Below are 18,894 nucleotides of genomic sequence, written 5' to 3'. Positions count from 1 at the left end.
AGTCACTTCTTTCCCTCCTTATCCCACACAACTTAATTGCTGGTCTATATCTCTACAGTATTATTTAAAAAAAAAGGAAAAAAGAAAAGAAAGAAAAAGAAAGAAAAGTAAACAACTAGCATGACTATTTGTGTTTCTTACATATACAACGTAATGATAGATATCTCTCAGACATTAACACAAACGAAATATACAGAGATAAATGGCCTTACAGCAGGATCACTGTTTCAAATAACTTACATTCAGATGAAATAACACAGGAAAGAAAAAAAAAAAACACGAGCACACAGACACACCCCCTTTTTGTTTCTCCGGTCTTGTCGCCTGGCATGGTTTGTGAATACTGTATCTTCTGCTATTTTCTGGTAAAATGTTCCAGTGCAATTAGGTCACGGACTGCATCGATCAATCAATCAGTACTAACTGAATCCAATGTAAATATTTCTAAGAAGCTCTAGTGCATTAAACATGAACATGTGCAGTTGGACAATCAACTAAAACACAAATAAATATCAACTATGTATTTGCTCCAAATTGGACGAATGTCTAATAAATATATTTCATGAAGATTAATCTCCCTGCTTTTATTTAGTCAGTCCTGTTAATGCCATTTGTTCGTTGTTCAGTTCATTTCCAATGCCCCAACTCAAAATCAACACTGAGCTCACCAGTAGGCTAATTATATCCATGGTTAGTTATTCATATTTTAAATTTACACAAACTAAATGTAGACATTGTGCAAGAGTGCTTTAAAAAAACAAAAAACAACCTAACATATCAGTCTTCATAGCGGGACTGTTCTGTGCCGATCATCAACATTCATCAGTCTGACTCCATACAGCGGTCACTGGACCTGGACCAGGGACACCGGGACTTCCCTTCAGCAACAAGCCGCTGACAGATTATAGCTCAGCTTTTAAAACCAGTCTGATCATTTCAAGTCAGTTACATTCAAAGAAATCTCATTGCTTTACGTTGTTGCTTTCTGGCTGTCAAAATAATCGATACAGTGTGTGCAGTGACTCTACGGAGCCGTACTGTGTGGGTCGCGGTGCGAACGGTCCCCCGAGTCTCCGTCTGTGGAACTTTGGTTTATAGAGAAAGCTCGGTGTTCATGACAGACTGTGTGTCACAAGACCAAACCTTAGTCACAGATCAAATCGCCCTACATTCGTCATCGTCCTCAAACTCCTCCCACAATGACTGGATCAGGGGCGCTCTCCAAAAACAGAAGGGCTGTGGAGCCTCTCTGATCTTTGATCTGTCAAAACATTACAGGAAAACCAAATGTTGACCATCACACCCATTCTCAGACAGTGGTTGAAAAAAATAAAAGCATGGACATTTCACCGGGTCAGCTCTAGTTTAAAAATAAAGTGTGATGGTTTTCTAATCTACTTTGGACAGGCCGCCGATGGCTTTAACTACTGGACTAGATGAATAGAAAAGAAGAATGTAGGGAAACTAAATGTCAAAAGAAAATCTTGAGGTTTGTGGTAACACTGTTTTAAAAAGGCGTTGTCTACCTGGATCTCCTCCGAATCACCATTTATGAACAACACTTTCCCCCAAAGAGTCTAAAAGTGATCAGGAGATGACAACAAGGAGCAACAATCAATCATGTATGAACAGTTTCTGATCTGCATGGTTATCCTAATTTACTGTCTATTGCACACACATTTAACTAAAGGCAAACAAAATAAAGTAGTAATCTAATAAAATAAATGCAAACCCCTCTTTCAATGAATAACATTATGTATGTTTTTAGGCACATAAGAACATTCAGTCACAGCAAGAGGAAACATTAAAGCCCCAATCTGGATTATGTTTAAGAGAACGACTTACAGAAATATAGTTGGGAATGATGGCTGCTGCTATGAAGAAAAATCTCTAAAGAAATTGCTATCAGTTATAGCTTTCCATTTACTCCAGTGCAATACCATAGAATCATTTATAATTTAGGTGATAAAAACTTTATAATGGCCCGAATCCAAGACAGCAGTGTTTCTCAGTGAAGTTTTTTTTTTGGCTTAGCTTTGGTTGGTGTTCGTGTTTGTCTCTTTCTTTGGCAATGCAAGTTCATTTTATGGACAAAAGCGCAAATTCTGTGTCCACAAAACACTAAAAGACAAAAGAAATGGCCAAAGATTTTTCAGCAAAGCCCAAAACTAAAGTGTTGTTTACACTACCAGCAGTGTGACAGATGCATCAACTGAAAGAGCAATTTCTTAAAGATAAAATAAACATTTATTGCAGTGTATGTCTACCTGTGTAGAGGGTTTTTTTTTAACACTGTAAAGAAATCCAATCTGCTTTTTGGGTCATTAGTGGCATGAGGGGGAGTGACTGCAGTGTGTACGGTACTCCAGATCGGGCCTTTAATATTATACCACATGACAGTATTTTGCATATACAATATGAATTCACATTAGACACAAACAAAAGAAGGCAACATACTCCGCCATCGTTAGTCTGGCCTGACAGCACATAACACAGTGCAACAGTTTCAGCCTCTCCTGAACGTTTTGATTGGGCCTCGCTGGGCAGAGAAAACACTGGAGAAGGATGCGGGACAGGCTGCAGTGTTTTCGTCTCGCTGTTTCATCTGGATGGATTTTGTAGCTGTATCGATACACTTCATTTGGTTTCAGAGATATACTGTATGTCAAGTCATGTTCCGAGGATTTTTCTGGAAAAGGAGTCAGATTTTGTGTTGTCTACGAGTTGTAATGCTGAAAATATCCCCCTACGTCCCGTTCTCCTCGTCGTCGTCGTGTCTTGCCGAGTCCTGCCATTCATCCTTTGGCCTGGCGTGTCTCTGTACGATCGTGTGAGGTGTAACCATCTCCAGTGCGTGGAGAGTCTGTGGTATGTGGATGGTCTTTGTGACCGGCGTGTTACTGGTCTGCGATCTGCCCGTGTCGTGTGTGTGCGCGGCCTGTTGTGTGTGTGAGGTCGGCATTGTGTGTGGTATGAGTATCTCTGTGCTGGTTGGGCCTCCTGGGTCTTTCATCGCCATGCTGGCTCCCACCATGGCGGGATAACTTCGATTCCTTCTCAGTCCTGCATTCAGTCCCGGAAGCGCCCCGCCCAGAGAGGCGTTCCCCAGTCCGGAGGAGCCAAACGGGGCCAGGAGGGTGTTCCCGGAGGAAACCGACCCGGTGAAAGGGGAAAGGGTGCGGAAGCGTTTCAGTTTGTCCACCAGTCCCAGGTTTGCCATCTCGCTCTGGCCGTCATCGTCTGCCTGCTCCCCTCGCTCCCTCTCAGCCTCGCCCAGCACCTCCCTCAGGATGGTCCGGGCTGGCTTGGAGGCCAGGAAGGCGTCGTAATACGGAGGGTCGTCACTGGTGGGGCTGAACTGAAACACGGGGCGTGTAGAGACTGAAGAGGCAGATTTGGACCGAGGTGAGCTGGGCGGGGTGGAGGGCTGGAGGAGGAGGAGGCTGTCCGGCCGCTTGCCGGGCCGTCTGACTCGGTCCTCCTCCGGGCTGCCGGTGCACGTTTGAGCTTTGACTCCTCCTGCGACCGCAGCGGCTCCGCCGGCGTCCAACCCTCGGTCCCAGCTGCAGGGGTCGTACACCGAGGCAGAAATCCCGCGCTCCTGCAGGAGGCGCACCAGGCCGAGGGAGGTGCTGGTGGTCTTGGTGGAGTCCCGAAGGTTGGTGGAGGACTCTGCCAGGGAGAGGGCGAGGGAGAGGCGGCGCGGAGTGCAGCAGGGGGTGTAGGAAGGAGTAGGCGGGGCTGAGAAGGGTATAGGGGAGGCTGCAAGGGTGGGTGTGCCCATGCAAGAAGTAATCTGACCAGAAGCCAGAGCTGGGCTGGAGGTGTGAGAATAAGAAGAGAGAGAGAGAGAAGAAGAGGGTGCAGGGGTTGAGCAGGAAACATGGAAGCAGAGCGAGGCAGAAAGAAGGAGAACATGGGTCAATCAATGCCAGGACGGTCTCAAAAATGTACAAGTTACAGTTATTACATGTTTAACACCATGCAATCAAAATCAGTTACAAACAAAATCCACAACCAGACTTTCATCTTACACAGATGTGACAAACTGAAGGACACAGCAGGCAGCTTGTTAGGGGCGCAGCCACTTTCCCTGGAGCCTGACGATCATCTTGACTATGAAGAGTCAAGTTGATCTGCACTAATATAGTAATCAGGAAATATTTGGAGTCCAGTGGTTGTATTGTATTAGCAGAATGTTTAGACAAACATGCTGCATAAGCTCGGCGCATCCACAGAGGGGAAACCTGGACAGCTGCTGCCTTTTTACCCACAGCATTAAATATTATTTACTCAAACTAGTATTGTGTTAAGTCATCAATGTGGTATGTTTTCATTGAAATAACTGCAATCAGTTGATTATAGATACTTTCAATTTCAGCAGCTTGTCGGAGATGACTATGTTGGACTGGGACTCTATGAATAAAACTGGATTGAAATAAAATCTGTTAATAAAGTATCATAAAATCCTCTTTGGTTCGAAACTGGACCTAATGTGCTAAATGTTTTAGCCTGTAAGCTGATATTATCCACTGGAGATATTCTTGATTTTCAAAAACTACGACATGAGGGATGTTTTTTTTTTTAATACAGCTCATCCATTTTATATATCGGCAGAGATAGGTATGTGATAAATGGCTGGTTTTGGAGTCAAGATCATTTGATGCTTAAAGTTAAATTTGACTTTGGACATGGAAAATCACCACTGAGGGACCTGGGTTTAGCCACAAAATAGTCTGTCAGAATGTCTGTTAGAAAATGAACCTTTCTGCTTCGGCTGCATTTCCAAGCGGTCCAGGATAGTTAGTTTAAATTAGTGATAGAAATTCCAGTGTTCAGACATTCACTTGTTAGAGACAACTACCAGGGATACCAAGAAACATTTGAGGCAAATCCCTGACTAACTGGAGCCAACATGGGAAACAATCTGGCGTTTAAGTGGTCTGGCGTCTGCAACAGTTTCCTCAAATAGCTGCCTGCATGTTATTATTGCCCCAAGTGTTTCCAGAGAGGAGAGTTAGAGCTACGCTCCCACGTCATTGTGGTTGACACACACCCAGTCTCTAGGAATGCACCACCATGCATTTCCTCACCCATGTGCACACCAGCAAGTGCACTCAATGCTTTACTTCAGCCATGACAAACAAATGATACAAGTCCAGCTCTTCTTCCTCATCACATGACCTGTCGAGCCAATCACACAGCAGGACATGGAGCATGAGCCATGTCTTCTCATTTTCAAGTCCTTTACTTGTTTAGGATTTTCACATAAGCTCCCAAGAGAGTCTGACAGCAACGCTGCTACTTTAAAGTCTTTGCTATGGTGCTCTTTGACGATATATAGAAGGTAAAAGAAAAAAGTGATCTGTACAAAGCAAGTTTCAGACTTTGCATGATGTTTTTGGTGTTTTGTTTGTTTGTTTTTCTTACCTCGGGGACACGGAGAGCAGCTGATCTGAAGGGTGGAGGATCCTGCAGGTGGTGAAGGTGTACGTGGAGCTGGTGTGCGACATACACTTCCCTGGGAAATAAACTAGAGTAAAAGAAGGAGAGGAAAACAGAACACAGAGAAGTGTTAAAGCAAACAACATATTCAAAACAACCCAATGTACAAATGTTTTGCAAAGAGAAAAACAGCCATAATCAGAGTAAAAGCCCCAAGCAAAAGCACCAACTTGGATTATCCCCCAAATGATTATGTCTCTTATTTAAAAATTGATTTATGCTTTTAAGAAAAATAATTTAGAAATAATTAAATCACCTCTGAGGATTGAACTGAAATCAACCCTCAAATGTGTCACAATGAATAATTCACTGCATTGCTTTACAATAATATTTGGTCAATACTTTCCCTGAGGAAAAGACAGAGATATAATTCATAACGATGTTCTTACATCTGTGTCATAATCTATACAAATTATTTGTACTGTGAAAGCATCACATGAGGGCGTCATAAGAATATATATCCCAAATCCACCACACACTGTGGAGCACAGCGAACTGAGCCTGAAGCTACAGCTGATCCCACAATCCCCTGCTGCTGAACAGCTGCACTAACAACACCTGGTACAGACATGAGCATCAACTGGAGCTCAGTCCAGGTGTGTGCGCATGCTTCTGTGCTACACTCAAGAACTATTTTGTCTAAATGTAACATTTGGATTGATGATTTTTTGTTTTAAACTACCATTGATAAACCATCAGAGAGCACAGCCTTTGCAGAGATTTGGAGAGAAGAGAGCGAGACACGATTGCCTCATATAGAGCAAAGTGCGGCAGCGGGCGGTGAAAGGAAGCTCAAATTTGGAAGCAAGACTGTGAAGATGCAAAATAAAAAACGGATTAAAGATTAAAAAAGGCTAAAATGAAACGAAAGAGTACTCTGTCTCCAGGGGGTTCGATGGCTGCATACACATGGTCTGCTCCTGGGATGGGTGGATGGATGATTGGGTGGGTGGGTGTGCAGGTTTGTACACGTGATCATGCAGGATGGGATGTCACGTTCGGTGTCTGAAGTGTCCAGTGAATGCTTCGCCTAATCACTCCCCCCCTATTTTCACCCTCCTCCCATGTGACCCCCGTGCTCCGTGACTGCGGGTTTCGGGGTTGGATGCGGTGCTGCTGAGACCCCGGCTAAGAGGCTCCCTCACCAGGCGCGCGGTCCACAGTGCCAGCCTGTAAAGCTTCTAGCTCCTTCAGGTCCACATGGCCGTTCATCTCAGAGGACGAGGGCGGGGGAGAGGAAGGGGAGGAGCAAAAAAGAGGGAGGGGCGTGGTCGCAACATGTCCGTCTTGTCCTTGTGCCACTCCGTTCGCCCCACACAAGGCTCCATTCAGTGCTTCAGACCGGCCATTGTCGTCAGTGCTGTCAGCTTTGAGGCAGCGCATGGAGGGAGTCGAGGTAGCGAGGGGCAGATCCGCAGGGGCAGAACCGTCTTCTGACAGGCCGGTGAACGAGTCACACGACACTTCGTCCTCCTCCGGCTGGTCCAGCTGCCAGCTGCCCTCCTGCTCCTGATCGTGTTCCAAAGTACGGAAGCCCTTAGTGACCACACCGGGCCGATGATCCAGCAGGGCGCCCATGTGGGGCTGAGCCAGCTGCTGCCAGGCGTGGAGGGTTGCGGACCCTAGTTGGAAAACAGGAAAGGAAAAAAACAAGCTCATTTTTGTGTTTCATATAATGACGATGGAAATGTTTTTGCTTCATGTATTCATAAAGCTTCATACAAAAACTATAGTGTGATGTATTTTCACCCTGACTTAACATGCCAAAGTTACCCTGATGAGAATCACTGTGTTCATTTTGGGAAAAGTAATCATAGGTGGTAGAAAGTGAATGAAACATGTTCAAAATGCCTATAGTTTTGGTACTAAAGTGAAGGAAATAATTTGAAATGGATTTTATTTCTAGATTATCATGCTATCATTTTACTGGAATGCTATGAGATCAAGTTCAGCTGTTTGGGACCACTGAACTAAAATGAGTTGACAGCCCTAATCTTTAGGATTATAAGTGAATGTTTTAAATTTACATGATGAGTTTATATTTTACTACACACACAAGCATGCACACAAGCTGACAGAGACGTGCAATGTTTGAGCCACTTGTGCACAAACTCCCACTGACAGGACATATGGGTGAAGTATTATTTTTGCAGTATTCCTTCATGCAGCGCTCAATCTCTCTCAAACACTCAAACCCTGCCAGGTGTGTTTGTGTCATTTCAAGTCCAATGACTGGTTGTTTTCCTGATGCACAATGAAAGATGTGAGTACAAAAAAACTCACAAAACTAACAGAGGAGGAACAAAAGAGGAAAAGGGGTGAGGAAATTAGTGAGATTTTATTCAATAAATCTTCAGACAAACAAGTTGAACAGAAAAAGAAATAAAGTGCAAAGACAGAAAGGAACCAAACGGAAGGAAGGACAACAAGGAGTAGAAGGGTAACGGAGGTTTACAGAGAAAGCATCTAAATAAACCTCTGCTGAGTTTTAAGGGACGCAGCACAGTACAGAAATATGAAAAACTTAACAATGAGAAAAGATGGGAAATGAAATAAAAGTATACAAAAACGAGGGGGGAGGGGGGTTGATTTTCATATATTTATACTATGACCAACCATCATTAGACTTGAAAATAAACATGTCCATGTGGAAAAGTTTTTTAAAAAAATAAACAAAGCAACAGGATATATGTACACTTTGCATTTCATTATTTCTGGGTTCGTCTCCTTCAGACCTTCAGAGGTCAGCTGCATGGTGTCAAACTATCACGTTTCCACGTGGCATCATAAACATACAGAAGATGTTACTACCTTTGAACACTGGGTGGTGCTACTAAACAAGAACTGAGCAGCAACATTCTCCTCTACTGCTGATCTATTGAAAAATGGAACTGTCTGACAAGCTAGTTTGTATTTTAACAGGTTTCAGTAACTCTGACAACAATAACATATTTCATTTTACCAAAACAGGTTCAGGAAAATAAAGATTCTCTACTGAAACAATTAGATATGGTCAATTAATACATCTGATACTGACTTACTGCAAACAGTGCTTGTCATTTGCAATGTGTTTGCAAACAGATAAATATAAAGCAAACTGCGATGTGTTAAACAGTACAGTACTACAGCCAGAGATAATGTGTTTAAAACCAAAAAAGGTTATGCAGATAGCAGAAATTCCAGGTTTCTAGATTTCAAACCAGCAGCGCGGTTGAGTGTGTCTGAAGTAAAATGAATGCTGCAGGTTTAAGCTGCCCTCCTGCTGTCCCAACACCTCCAGCAGACCCACGGCTAAAGCCAGAGGAGCTCTGAGAGGAGGGCTCGGACCTGACACCCGATCCAGCTCCAACAAACTGGAGCTCCTCCGCAGCCTGGTGGGGTCCCTCGAGGAGCTCAGGACGATTTTAGATTGATCATAGGTTTGAAATACTACATACTGGCTTTGTGGCTGGGTCTGAGTGTGGGTGACATCTTCAGAAACATTTACACGACTGTCATCATAATTTTGTGCCTGATTCTTAGTTTTATTTTGACTTCTTTTTAAAATTTCATTTTCACTGCTCAAAAGTTTTTGATTATCTTTTTCCCCATGTGAAGAATTAGTGGGTTTGTGGCTCCGAGAGGAAACATAATCACCTTCTAGTGGCTTTACAATCTGCAGCTTCTCCGGCAGGTAGGACCTGGCTGTGAAGGAGTATCCTGACCAGATGGACGGATGCGAGCACAGTGATAGCAGACTCTCTGTGGGGGTTCCGGGGCCGCCGCTGTTCTCCCCCCCACTTTTCTCCTCCTCCTTAGCCAAGTAAGCCAGCTTCCTCTCTCTCTCCTCCTCGAAGAAGCGCTTCTCTGAGAGGTAGTTATCACGGCGGAGGGACAGGCGGCGCAGGGCTGCCTCCAGGTCCCTGCTGCCCGGGGTCCCGGGGGTACCGGGGGGGCGTTTGTTCGAGTCCTCTGACCTGAAGGGTGAAGACAGTTTTGAGCCTAAACATTGAAGTGGTGATGCAGTATAACACACTCTTCCCTTTCGGAAGCTTGAATAAGTGTAATTTTCTCTTCAAAATAAAAAAAAAATGTATTTATCAGCTCATCACTCATACTAGATGACTTACATCAAGTTCTGTATTGAAGAAGTTAAAAAAATAAAAGCTCGTACCCATCGTCAGGAGTCTCTAGAAGACTGCTCGTCCTGTTGTCTAGAAAGATCCCACTTCCCGTCTCGCTACCATATATGGAGTTGCAGCGCGGCGTGCCCACCCTGCTGGAGCGCCCTGAGGTGAAGCATGAGGTCTGGTTGGAGCCGGGGATGTTGAGAGGGGAGGGAGTGGCGGAGGAGCGCTGCTGGCGCATCAGATTCAAGTTCTTCACTGTCTGAAACACTCGCTTTGGATGAAGTCTGGAGAAAGATTTATATGAGAACGACGACTTTATTTGACACCATGTTATGAGGAGAAATCATTAATAACTCATCCTCATCAGGCCTTTCTTTTCAAGATGAGTATCAATGCATGTACCTCTGTTCTTCTACGTCTGGATCGTCCATTTGAAGCTCCTTCCTCATGGTGCCCTCTATCTCTGCAGCCAGAGAGTCCTGCAAAACAAACCATTAAACCTGATCTCAGTGGGCTCCAGTACCGACAGACAATTTCATAATGTAACAACAACATATACAGTTTACAATCCAGCTAAGTGGCTGTGGTGGAGCTCGGCCCTTTGACTCACCATTGGGAACAGACCCAGGGAGTGGAAACGCCTCGGCGTGCTGAGCGGGAACGTTTTATTCCTCAGGTTCTTCAGCTCCTCCTGAGCTTCGTGGAGCATCTCCATACACTCTGCGTATTTATCCTGCAGCTCCCGCAACTTAGCAAGGACAAACCAAGAGAAAATTAAATTTAACTACAAAACACATTTTACATAGAATCCCACTGGGCTGCTGGTTGTTTTACCTCGGCAGTCAGCTGCCGCTGGGCATCTTTGGCTGCGCCTAAGTGCTGAGTCAGCTCCTCATTTTCCACAGCGTACTGTCAAAACGTGGGACAAAAAAATGGGACAGGCGGTGAGAAACGAGCTGGGTACGTTCAGCATTTAACACGACCTTCCAAAAAGAGCTCTGTGCTTTCGTACAAGCTTGGCCTTCTTCTGGAGGTCGACGATCTGAGAGAGGAGGTGCGTGATCTCTTCCTGCTGTCTGGAGGCGTCCTCGGTCTTCTTGGCCAGCTCCTCCGCCAGAGAGGAAATCTGCACGTTGGCATCACCTGGGAACGAGAGCGAGTGTTCAGCAAAATACCGAGCAGTGTTATTTATACAGCAACTTTTTTTTTTCCACTCTGCGGTCATTCAGAGGACTTCAGGAGACACTTTGTGTTAAGTCAGCGTTAAATCGTGGACATCCCCGAACTAACACTGTGAGGCAAATACTCACGTAGTTCTTTGACACAGTCGTTGACAAGCTGCTGCTCTTTCTCCTCATAGGAGATGGTTTCTGTCTCCAGATGACTTGCCTGAAGGAAAAAAGCAAGAAAGATATGGTTGTTGAAGATTACGATTAAAAGTGTCAGATGGTTCCTAATATAGCGTATTAAAAGAACAATATGTAACTATAAATGTAGCTGAAATAGTTTGGTTTGCTAAACAAATGATCCCAAGTTCAACAGAGTAGAGACAGAGGATGGGTCAATGGATTAATTGTACCTCTGATCGCAATGATTTGTTTTCTTCCTCCAGATCTTTGAGCTTCTTCTGTAACGAGTCCAGCGGGAAAAACGTAGGCGTTGACGCTGCTGGCTCACTGGGACGCACACTGTAAAAACACACACACACACACACACACACACACACACACGAGGGACGAGCTTAAAGAACAATAAACGAACACGCTACAATTCATCAGTTTTCCCACTAATTCAATTCTAACTATATTAATTAGAAGGACAATAAAAAAGCTGATTTTAATGTGTAGGATTTTTAATCACGTGGTTCTGTTTTACATTTCGTTTTTAATTTCTGCACCTTGATTAATATAAGAAAAGCCAAGCAATCAGAGAAGAAGGAGAGGAGGCTTACGGTGTGGAGGTGGTGGACTCTCCCTCGCTTTCCTCTGCAGCGCTGGTGTAAAACTGCAAGAGCTCATCTTTCATGGTCAGGTCATGACGCAGCTGAGAAACCTACATGTGGTGAGAAAAAAAGAAAAACTATTGAGAGAAAGGTTAAGAAGAGAGCGACTTTGAGTACAAGATCTAACAGTCATGCAACAATTTGTCCAAAAACGTATACATTTCTAGTCATTTTCCATTAAAATTGTCATTAGCACACAAAGTAAGCGCTTAAAGGCTAAACTGAAACATTTTGAGGTACTTAAGTACTTAACTGCACTCTTTACCACCTAATGCCTCAAATCCACCACATTTTAAAGTGATACTGCACTTTCTACTCAACTAAAACATCTGAATGCTTCAGCTTGCAGTTAATAAAAAAAGTGTCCATAATGATTAGTGTAATTGTTAAAAACAGGTTTTGAATACTGTATTTAACCACTCAGTACCTCCTCCCGTATGTGCTCCACTTGCTCCTCCAGTATTTCATTCCTCTCGCTGAGAGCTTTGTTTTTCTTCAGCAGCGACTGTCCGATGCGAGCTGCTAACTCCAAGTCGCGCTCTTTCTGCACAAACACACTTTTGTTTAGTATAATAACAGAAACAAATTGAAAACAACAGAAACCTTTTGATTGCGTCTGTTTTCCATCCTTGTGCAACACCATGCACCCAAATATGACTTAGGCACAGGCACAGGCATATTGAAGTAAACAATTTACTTATCTGCAAAAAAAATATGGAAATCTGAGGTTGGCTTTATATAATATTAAGCTTTTCCTTAAAATCAGCATTGTGCAAGTTTTTATGAAAGCTGTATGTGAAGATGTAGGACAGTAGAAAGTTTTAAGAATAAATCAAATCTAATTTAAAGAAATCAAACCATATCACCAATAATGATCGATAAGGATCATTTTAGAATTCAGAAAGCTACTCTTTCCCAAAGCAAGTGATTTTTTTTTTTTTATTAAAATCCTACTTTTTGCAATTGATTTCACTCACATGTCGTATAATTGGTAAATAGTCGTGCATCTCCAGTCAAATAAAGCAAAGGTCATTCACTGACGGTAGGCTCTGCTATGTGTAGACATTATTCTGTCTTTTCAGCTTCATGGATCATTAAGTTTATCACAGCTCTTATCAGTGATCTGCTGTTATAAAGTAGAAGGAGCGAATCACTTGGATTTAAATATCATATGATTTGTGTTTTTATGACAGCACATTTACGATCAGCCTCATAAAACAACCTGTGAAAGACTGAATCAACCTAAGTGGACGCTGTGTAGTCACTGTGTTTATTCTACATTAACGTATTACACTCCAGATGAAGGTTTTTACCTCTTCCAGCAGTCGAGTGACAGCGTCAATGTCGCTGTAGGTCTTCGTCATCTGTCCCACTCTATCAGCACACAACACTGCAGAGATAAGAAAAACACAAACATGCAGCGTCAGAATGTTGTGGAGTAACCGGCTGGAAGGAAACAATACATATGTCTGAACCGAAATGGCCAGAGCTGTTAAATTTTGTGCAACAAATGACTTTTTACCAAGTTGTGTTTACTCCCAATAATGTGACGTCTCACTAATCTGTCCATAACTAATGGCCTAATAAACCAGTACTGGATTGCACGTGACTCAGACCGTGACTGACAGATATACAGCACAATGATAAACTTTTCCCTCTATTCTCCTGTACCAAGTTCACTATTGTTATTGTATTCCTAAGAAGTGCGCACACCCAGTATGAAGTCACTCACTCACACCCATAATACTGACCCCTGCACAGACCAGTTCCTCGGACAGGAGAAGTTATTAAATGCAAACTTGGGTCAAAGTGACGCGCCGCACCCCAACATGCTCCTCCTCAGGTCTTAATGTACGGGAATTAAAAGGTAAAAGGTAAATCCATGCAAGCTGTTACAGAAACAGAACAGTCTATTTATTCATTAAAGTTATTTTCTATCGCTGAAATGTCTTTAACATACAGTGTGAACTTTGAGGACTCGCAGAATGCAAAAGAGCTTGCTATGCAAACGACATGTTTTCATATCACCATAGACGACAGGCAGCACGTCATCCGGGGTGTGCTGGTAGATGTTTCAGTCAGGTATGTGTTTGCTAAAGAGATTTCTCATCATCATCATTCATTTTTAAATAGGTTTTCCTTTTAAGGCGAGGTTGAATGGATTCACAGGTCTATTAATCATTACATAAAGGAACCAATAATGCTCAATATTTGTTTTTTATCCAGTTGTTCTAGGATGATCAGTGACTTCAACTATTCCATCTGTACAAATCTCCAACACTGCAACTTACTGCTGTTTCTGTTGTTATTACAGTTCCAAACTTCACGACTTGTTCATGTCTGTTCGCCCGCAGAGGCTAAATGGTGCCAACAAGAAGACCCTCTAATACAGCTGCAGCTCAAAAACTTATATCATCAATTGATTTGCCAGTTAGCTTTTACACTTACATGATACTATATATATATATATATATATATATATATATATATATATATATATATATATATATATATAATTTTATTATATATTATTTCATGATTTTTTTTTCAGTATTATAGATATGAAAATGTTTGTCTCAAATATAAAGCTCAGAAACTCTGGACTCATAATATAATATTGTGAGATATTTTCATGACTTACTGACTAAATTTAGAAAGAATCGTGTAATAGTTTAAGAAAAAAAAAATTAATCCATTATAGTCACTTTTTTAGATGCACATAAATTGTAGCTTGACAGCATGTTGTAATAGTTTAATATTGCCTTTTAAAATTCAGGAAGTTCAGGGAATAAATTCCTGCAATCATCTAACCTCATAACAAAAAGTGTAAGGGGGAAAAAAGGCAGACTGAAAAACAACCATGGAGCTACACTACTAGTATGCTTACAAAAACAGTTTCATCAAAGAGTATAAATTGATTAATCCTTGAAATGTTTGAATGTAAATCTCTGTATGATACCTGTGTGACACTGACACAAAGACAACCCGGTCTTTTTTGTTCTGGGTGGCTTATTAAAACAGGAAGTTGTTGTGGAAACAAACAGGTTAGAGGATCAACAGGAAACCCACATGAATACACGCACAAGCACAACAAAACCTAACACATCTGCGATCTGATGTTATGAGATTGTGCTCATGACAGGAGAGGGTGCAGCTCGTCTTCCTGTAATACTTTTTCTCTGATGACTATTGAAAGAAATGCCTCTTTATTTCCAGTCTAACAATCCACTCTTTTTTTCTCTCTCTCTCTTTTTTTTCCACTAACAATCCACTCTAATGACAGTATGTGACACTGGACTGGTCGTAGGTGTGTGTAAGTCCTGTGATCAACCAGAAACATGTCCAGAATAAAGCCTGTCTGTGAGAACTGTGAGCTGGGATTGGCTAAAGCAGCCTGTAGGCCTGAAATGGACAAAGCTGCATGTAAGGTGGATGAACCGAAAGGCATTGAACGCACATATCGTTTCCTATAAGTTACCTGAATTACGTAAAAGTGGATGTAACTGTACACTGGAACTCGATCAGGTTGTTTTCTCGGTAATTCAAGACAGGCACCCCTCACTCTCTCCACCTGTGCTCCACTTTTTGGCAGTAGAATGACAAAGAGGAGGACAAGGGGGACGTTCAGCGGCTGGATAATGTTAAGGAGGGTACATTCTCCTCGTACAGCCTCCTGGAGCTTAAAGGAAAATATGATATCGCAGGCTGTTTCTTTAAAATACAGCAGGAATAAATCAAAGTTTTAACAGGAGAAAGATGGCTGTGGACGACAAGTAGGACACAAGTCAACAGTCTGGGTCCCAGGAGAGGATATAAGCAGAAGTACACATAATCAACAATAGAAAAGCGTTCTGATTGACTTTTCAGTTAAAAATGTAGGTAAATTTCAGCTTGAACCCGTGTTTTCTGTCTTTGATGGGGCTGATTGAGCCACAAAAATCTGTAATAGTTTTCACTGTCTGTCTCCTACCAACACAAGAAAGGACTCTGTTATTGCCATCACTACCCCAAACACAGCCTGTTTACTGCCGTGCCAGCGTGTATCATTACATAACATTTCTTTATTGGCTTATGGTCACAATAAAAAAATATAATCCTGCCACAGAAACATTAAACCTGCACAGTCCGAGATACAGCATGAACAGAGCCAAACAACACAGAGGCCGTTCAGATTCTACTGAGGATCAGCAGTAAAGAAACATACAGTTCAAGACTACGTCCAGATTTAATCTATTTTAGTGTTTATCTGTCACCGAACTGAGAAGGAATAAGGAAATATCTTCAATTTGTTCAAAGCTAATTAAGAACGGAGTGTACAAGCATTGAGAACACAATGAATGAACGATTAAACGAAGCTTGGGAAAAGAGCCAAACACTTATTTAAACATGTGAGCCCGGCAGGCAGATGAAGACTGAATACACAAAACAAATCACTATCATGGACTGCAGCTGCAGCATGAAGCCACAGAACTCAGGAGACACGATACCTCTGAAAGGGAGACACACACATCCATTATTTAATTAATGATCATCCATGAACACGGAAGGAGGCTGAAGGATCACACAAGAGGAAAAATACACAACCTGAGACAAGGCGAAGCAGGCCCTCAATAAAAACATGACCAACCACTACCTTCAAAAACAACTTGTTGCTCTTCATCTTCCTCCTCCTCCGCCTCCTCACTGGAAATAAGATCTTCAACACAGATATATTCTTCTTCTCCTTCCTCCTTCTCTTCATCCTCTTCTTCATCTCCCGGCTGCTCGGTGCTTTCGTCGTGCCACAAGCAGATATACTCCTTGTCCTCATCCGGCCGGTTGGTGAACTCCAGCTCGCCCTCGGTGCCGGACACAAACACGGCCATGCTGGACTCCCACACACGGCACACCTAGCCGGCAATGCAGAGGTCCGACAGGTGCAGCACCATCCCTCCTGTCAGAGCGCACAGTGACACTGCCTCCGTCAGCGGGAGGAGCGGCTCAGAGCTCATGTGTGGAAGTTTATGTCTCTCCATATATTCCATTGCAGATGAACGGTAAAGCCTGGTGTGTGTATCTGTCCAGCACCATGCAGGATCAGCTGATTCTCCAGAGGTGTGTGTACCATTTGCTCCTTGGGACAGCTGAGCTGACAGCCACACTACCAGGTAGTGTGACTCCTCCCTGACTGGCTGGGTAATGGACGACTCTACTTCGCCACAGACACGGGGCAGATGGACACACACTATACACACACACACACACACACACACACACACTCACAGACTTATGCAGCAGGTTTTTATAAAGTAGGCTGGGATATTTTTAGATGAGCTCATGTGAAATCTGTATCTTTATCCCTGTAATCCTCAACTGTTCAGCACGTTTAACATGTTTCCACCAAGAGGGGAAAGTGAAGCAGCACACCTGTTACGTGTGTGTCTCTCTAGTCCAGTAAAGGCAAGTTAAACTGTAGCAACACCCCCTCCAGAGACGGCCGCTTGGTACCGTCCTGCTGGGCCACTATGGTGACAATAGGGCAGAAAAGAATAACAGATAATCACCTGTCTCTGGGGTGGGGCTGCACGCACGCACGCACGCACGCACGCACGCACACAGGCAACCTTCGCAGGTGGATAGCTTAATACATATTTTACCTCCAGACTGTATTATCAGGGTAGATCCACAGGATGATCAAGCTGGGCGGGCACATGGAAAACATTTCTCTCTCCTGTTTCTCAGACTGTATCTCAAATTATAACTTCATTTCAAACTTTCTTGTTGTAATAGAGTTTTTATAAACACATTTAACTGTATTTCAATTGTGATAATTATTCCTGTGATAAAGAAAAAATTAAAAAATGATCTTATAAAATATGAATAGTTTTGGGATTAAATTTTTTAACTATGTTGTCATGACTTTTAAGTTAAAATGATACACAAAACAAATGGCACAGTCGGATATAACGGAGAAGGATTTTTTTTTTAATGCTTTAAAGCTGTATCTGTCATCAAGAAGGTGTTCTCTTGAAAATAAGAACTTGCATCTTAATATGATTACCTAAAAGGTACAAAAACTAAAATAAGACAACAATGAAAACATTAATCCAAATATCTACTTTTATATGTATGTGCAACTTTAGATCAACCAAAAACCAAACACTTGAAAAGTGGTTTTGAGTTCAGAAGGAGGTGTTACAAAGGGCCACATGATGATTAAACACAAAACAATGTGGGTTTCCACCTTCTCTAAACTGGACGGCAACACAAGTGAGATTCTCTTCCTGGAGAACCGCAGTCAGATCTATGAGTCAAGGCTCACACCTACAAACTGAGGTCATTATTTAGCTCAGTCCAGGAAGCAAATCTCGCTCTGCAGCTTTGAAGACCAGCACTACAACAAAGTGTTGTCAGGTTTAATTGGACCCAAGGACAGAACTGGGTCAAGTTCACCAGAGAGAACACACGACTCTTTTGAAAAATGTGCAAATCTTTCCTGTAAAGCCTGTAATCCCAAATATATTGAGGTTTAACATTTTCACTCTTGTATAAAAATCGATGCCTATCAGCGCACCATATTTTATATCACCATAAAGTTAATTGCTTCATTTGAACATCTTCCATGCAGCTCGGGGTCAAAGTTTGTTTATCACCGTTTATCGCTTCATTGAATAGGTTCATTTGAGGCTCGGCGGTTGAGCGTGAACAGAGGGTGTACTGTTGTTGCTCGGTCAGATAAATCCGCCTCATCCACGATCAAAGACAAACCAGCATGATTTAACTTTTTATTACTTGCTTGCGTCACCTCAAACAAGTCCTTGTCCAAAAGAATATCGATATAGTTAAACATTTACTCTGCTCTAATTGTATATTATCAAAAAAAAATTAAAAAGTAACTTTATGTGATGTGAAAAAAAATCACAAGTTTGCCACGGACTCATAAGTTCCCATGAACTGCATCAAAAAAAGTCACATTTCCTGCTCATTAGTCACCACCCAAGTGTTTTAATTACTGTAACTGGCATTGAAAGCTGATGCCAGCCCCAAACAGCCCTGCACGCTTGAGTAACTCCACTAAATGCTCCTATGGATGCAACAAAGGAGGACTGGACAAAAACCACTCAGTGTGTCCGAGCTGGATTTTCCCCTCCATCGTTGCTTTTCTGGTCACGATCATTCTTTACTCAACTGACAGCTTTCTGCATTTTCACTTTCATGCCACTTTTTCATCACACGTTAAGCTTTTCTCAACATGGAATTGCTTGAAGAAAGTTAGTGAACTGATCAAAGAAGCAAAAG

The 18,894-nt window shown here is 42.5% G+C and overlaps 1 protein-coding gene across 5 annotated transcripts in view; it reads right to left on the bottom strand.

Moving 5' to 3' along the window:
- Nucleotides 1–1,095: 1,095 nt before the first annotated feature.
- Nucleotides 1,096–18,894, bottom strand: part of trak1a (trafficking protein, kinesin binding 1a) — a 32,130-nt gene continuing 14,331 nt past the window's right edge. For 3 of the 5 annotated variants that reach the window (XM_030102734.1, XM_030102732.1, XM_030102733.1), the window contains 14 exons: nucleotides 12,930–13,006; nucleotides 12,044–12,160; nucleotides 11,566–11,666; nucleotides 11,194–11,302; nucleotides 10,925–11,003; nucleotides 10,627–10,757; nucleotides 10,449–10,523; nucleotides 10,225–10,362; nucleotides 10,017–10,093; nucleotides 9,659–9,898; nucleotides 9,142–9,461; nucleotides 6,651–7,127; nucleotides 5,431–5,533; nucleotides 1,096–3,818 (listed from right to left, as the gene is read on the bottom strand). In XM_030102734.1, coding sequence (XP_029958594.1) covers nucleotides 2,747–3,818; nucleotides 5,431–5,533; nucleotides 6,651–7,127; nucleotides 9,142–9,461; nucleotides 9,659–9,898; nucleotides 10,017–10,093; nucleotides 10,225–10,362; nucleotides 10,449–10,523; nucleotides 10,627–10,757; nucleotides 10,925–11,003; nucleotides 11,194–11,302; nucleotides 11,566–11,666; nucleotides 12,044–12,160; nucleotides 12,930–12,980 — 3,090 coding nt within the window. In that variant the 5' untranslated portion in view covers nucleotides 12,981–13,006 and the 3' untranslated portion in view covers nucleotides 1,096–2,746. Of the gene's footprint in view, nucleotides 3,819–5,430; nucleotides 5,534–6,650; nucleotides 7,128–7,681; nucleotides 8,812–9,120; nucleotides 9,462–9,658; nucleotides 9,899–10,016; nucleotides 10,094–10,224; nucleotides 10,363–10,448; nucleotides 10,524–10,626; nucleotides 10,758–10,924; nucleotides 11,004–11,193; nucleotides 11,303–11,565; nucleotides 11,667–12,043; nucleotides 12,161–12,929; nucleotides 13,007–16,249; nucleotides 16,729–18,894 lie in introns of those variants that run through there. The other 2 variants (XM_030102731.1, XM_030102735.1) reach the window with 2 other exon arrangements.

This window comes from Salarias fasciatus, chromosome 11 (assembly GCF_902148845.1).
Source record: "Salarias fasciatus chromosome 11, fSalaFa1.1, whole genome shotgun sequence".
NCBI lineage: Eukaryota > Metazoa > Chordata > Actinopteri > Blenniiformes > Blenniidae > Salarias > Salarias fasciatus.
Note: the sequence above shows the minus strand (reverse complement) of the source record. Positions and strands in the feature narration are given on the sequence as shown.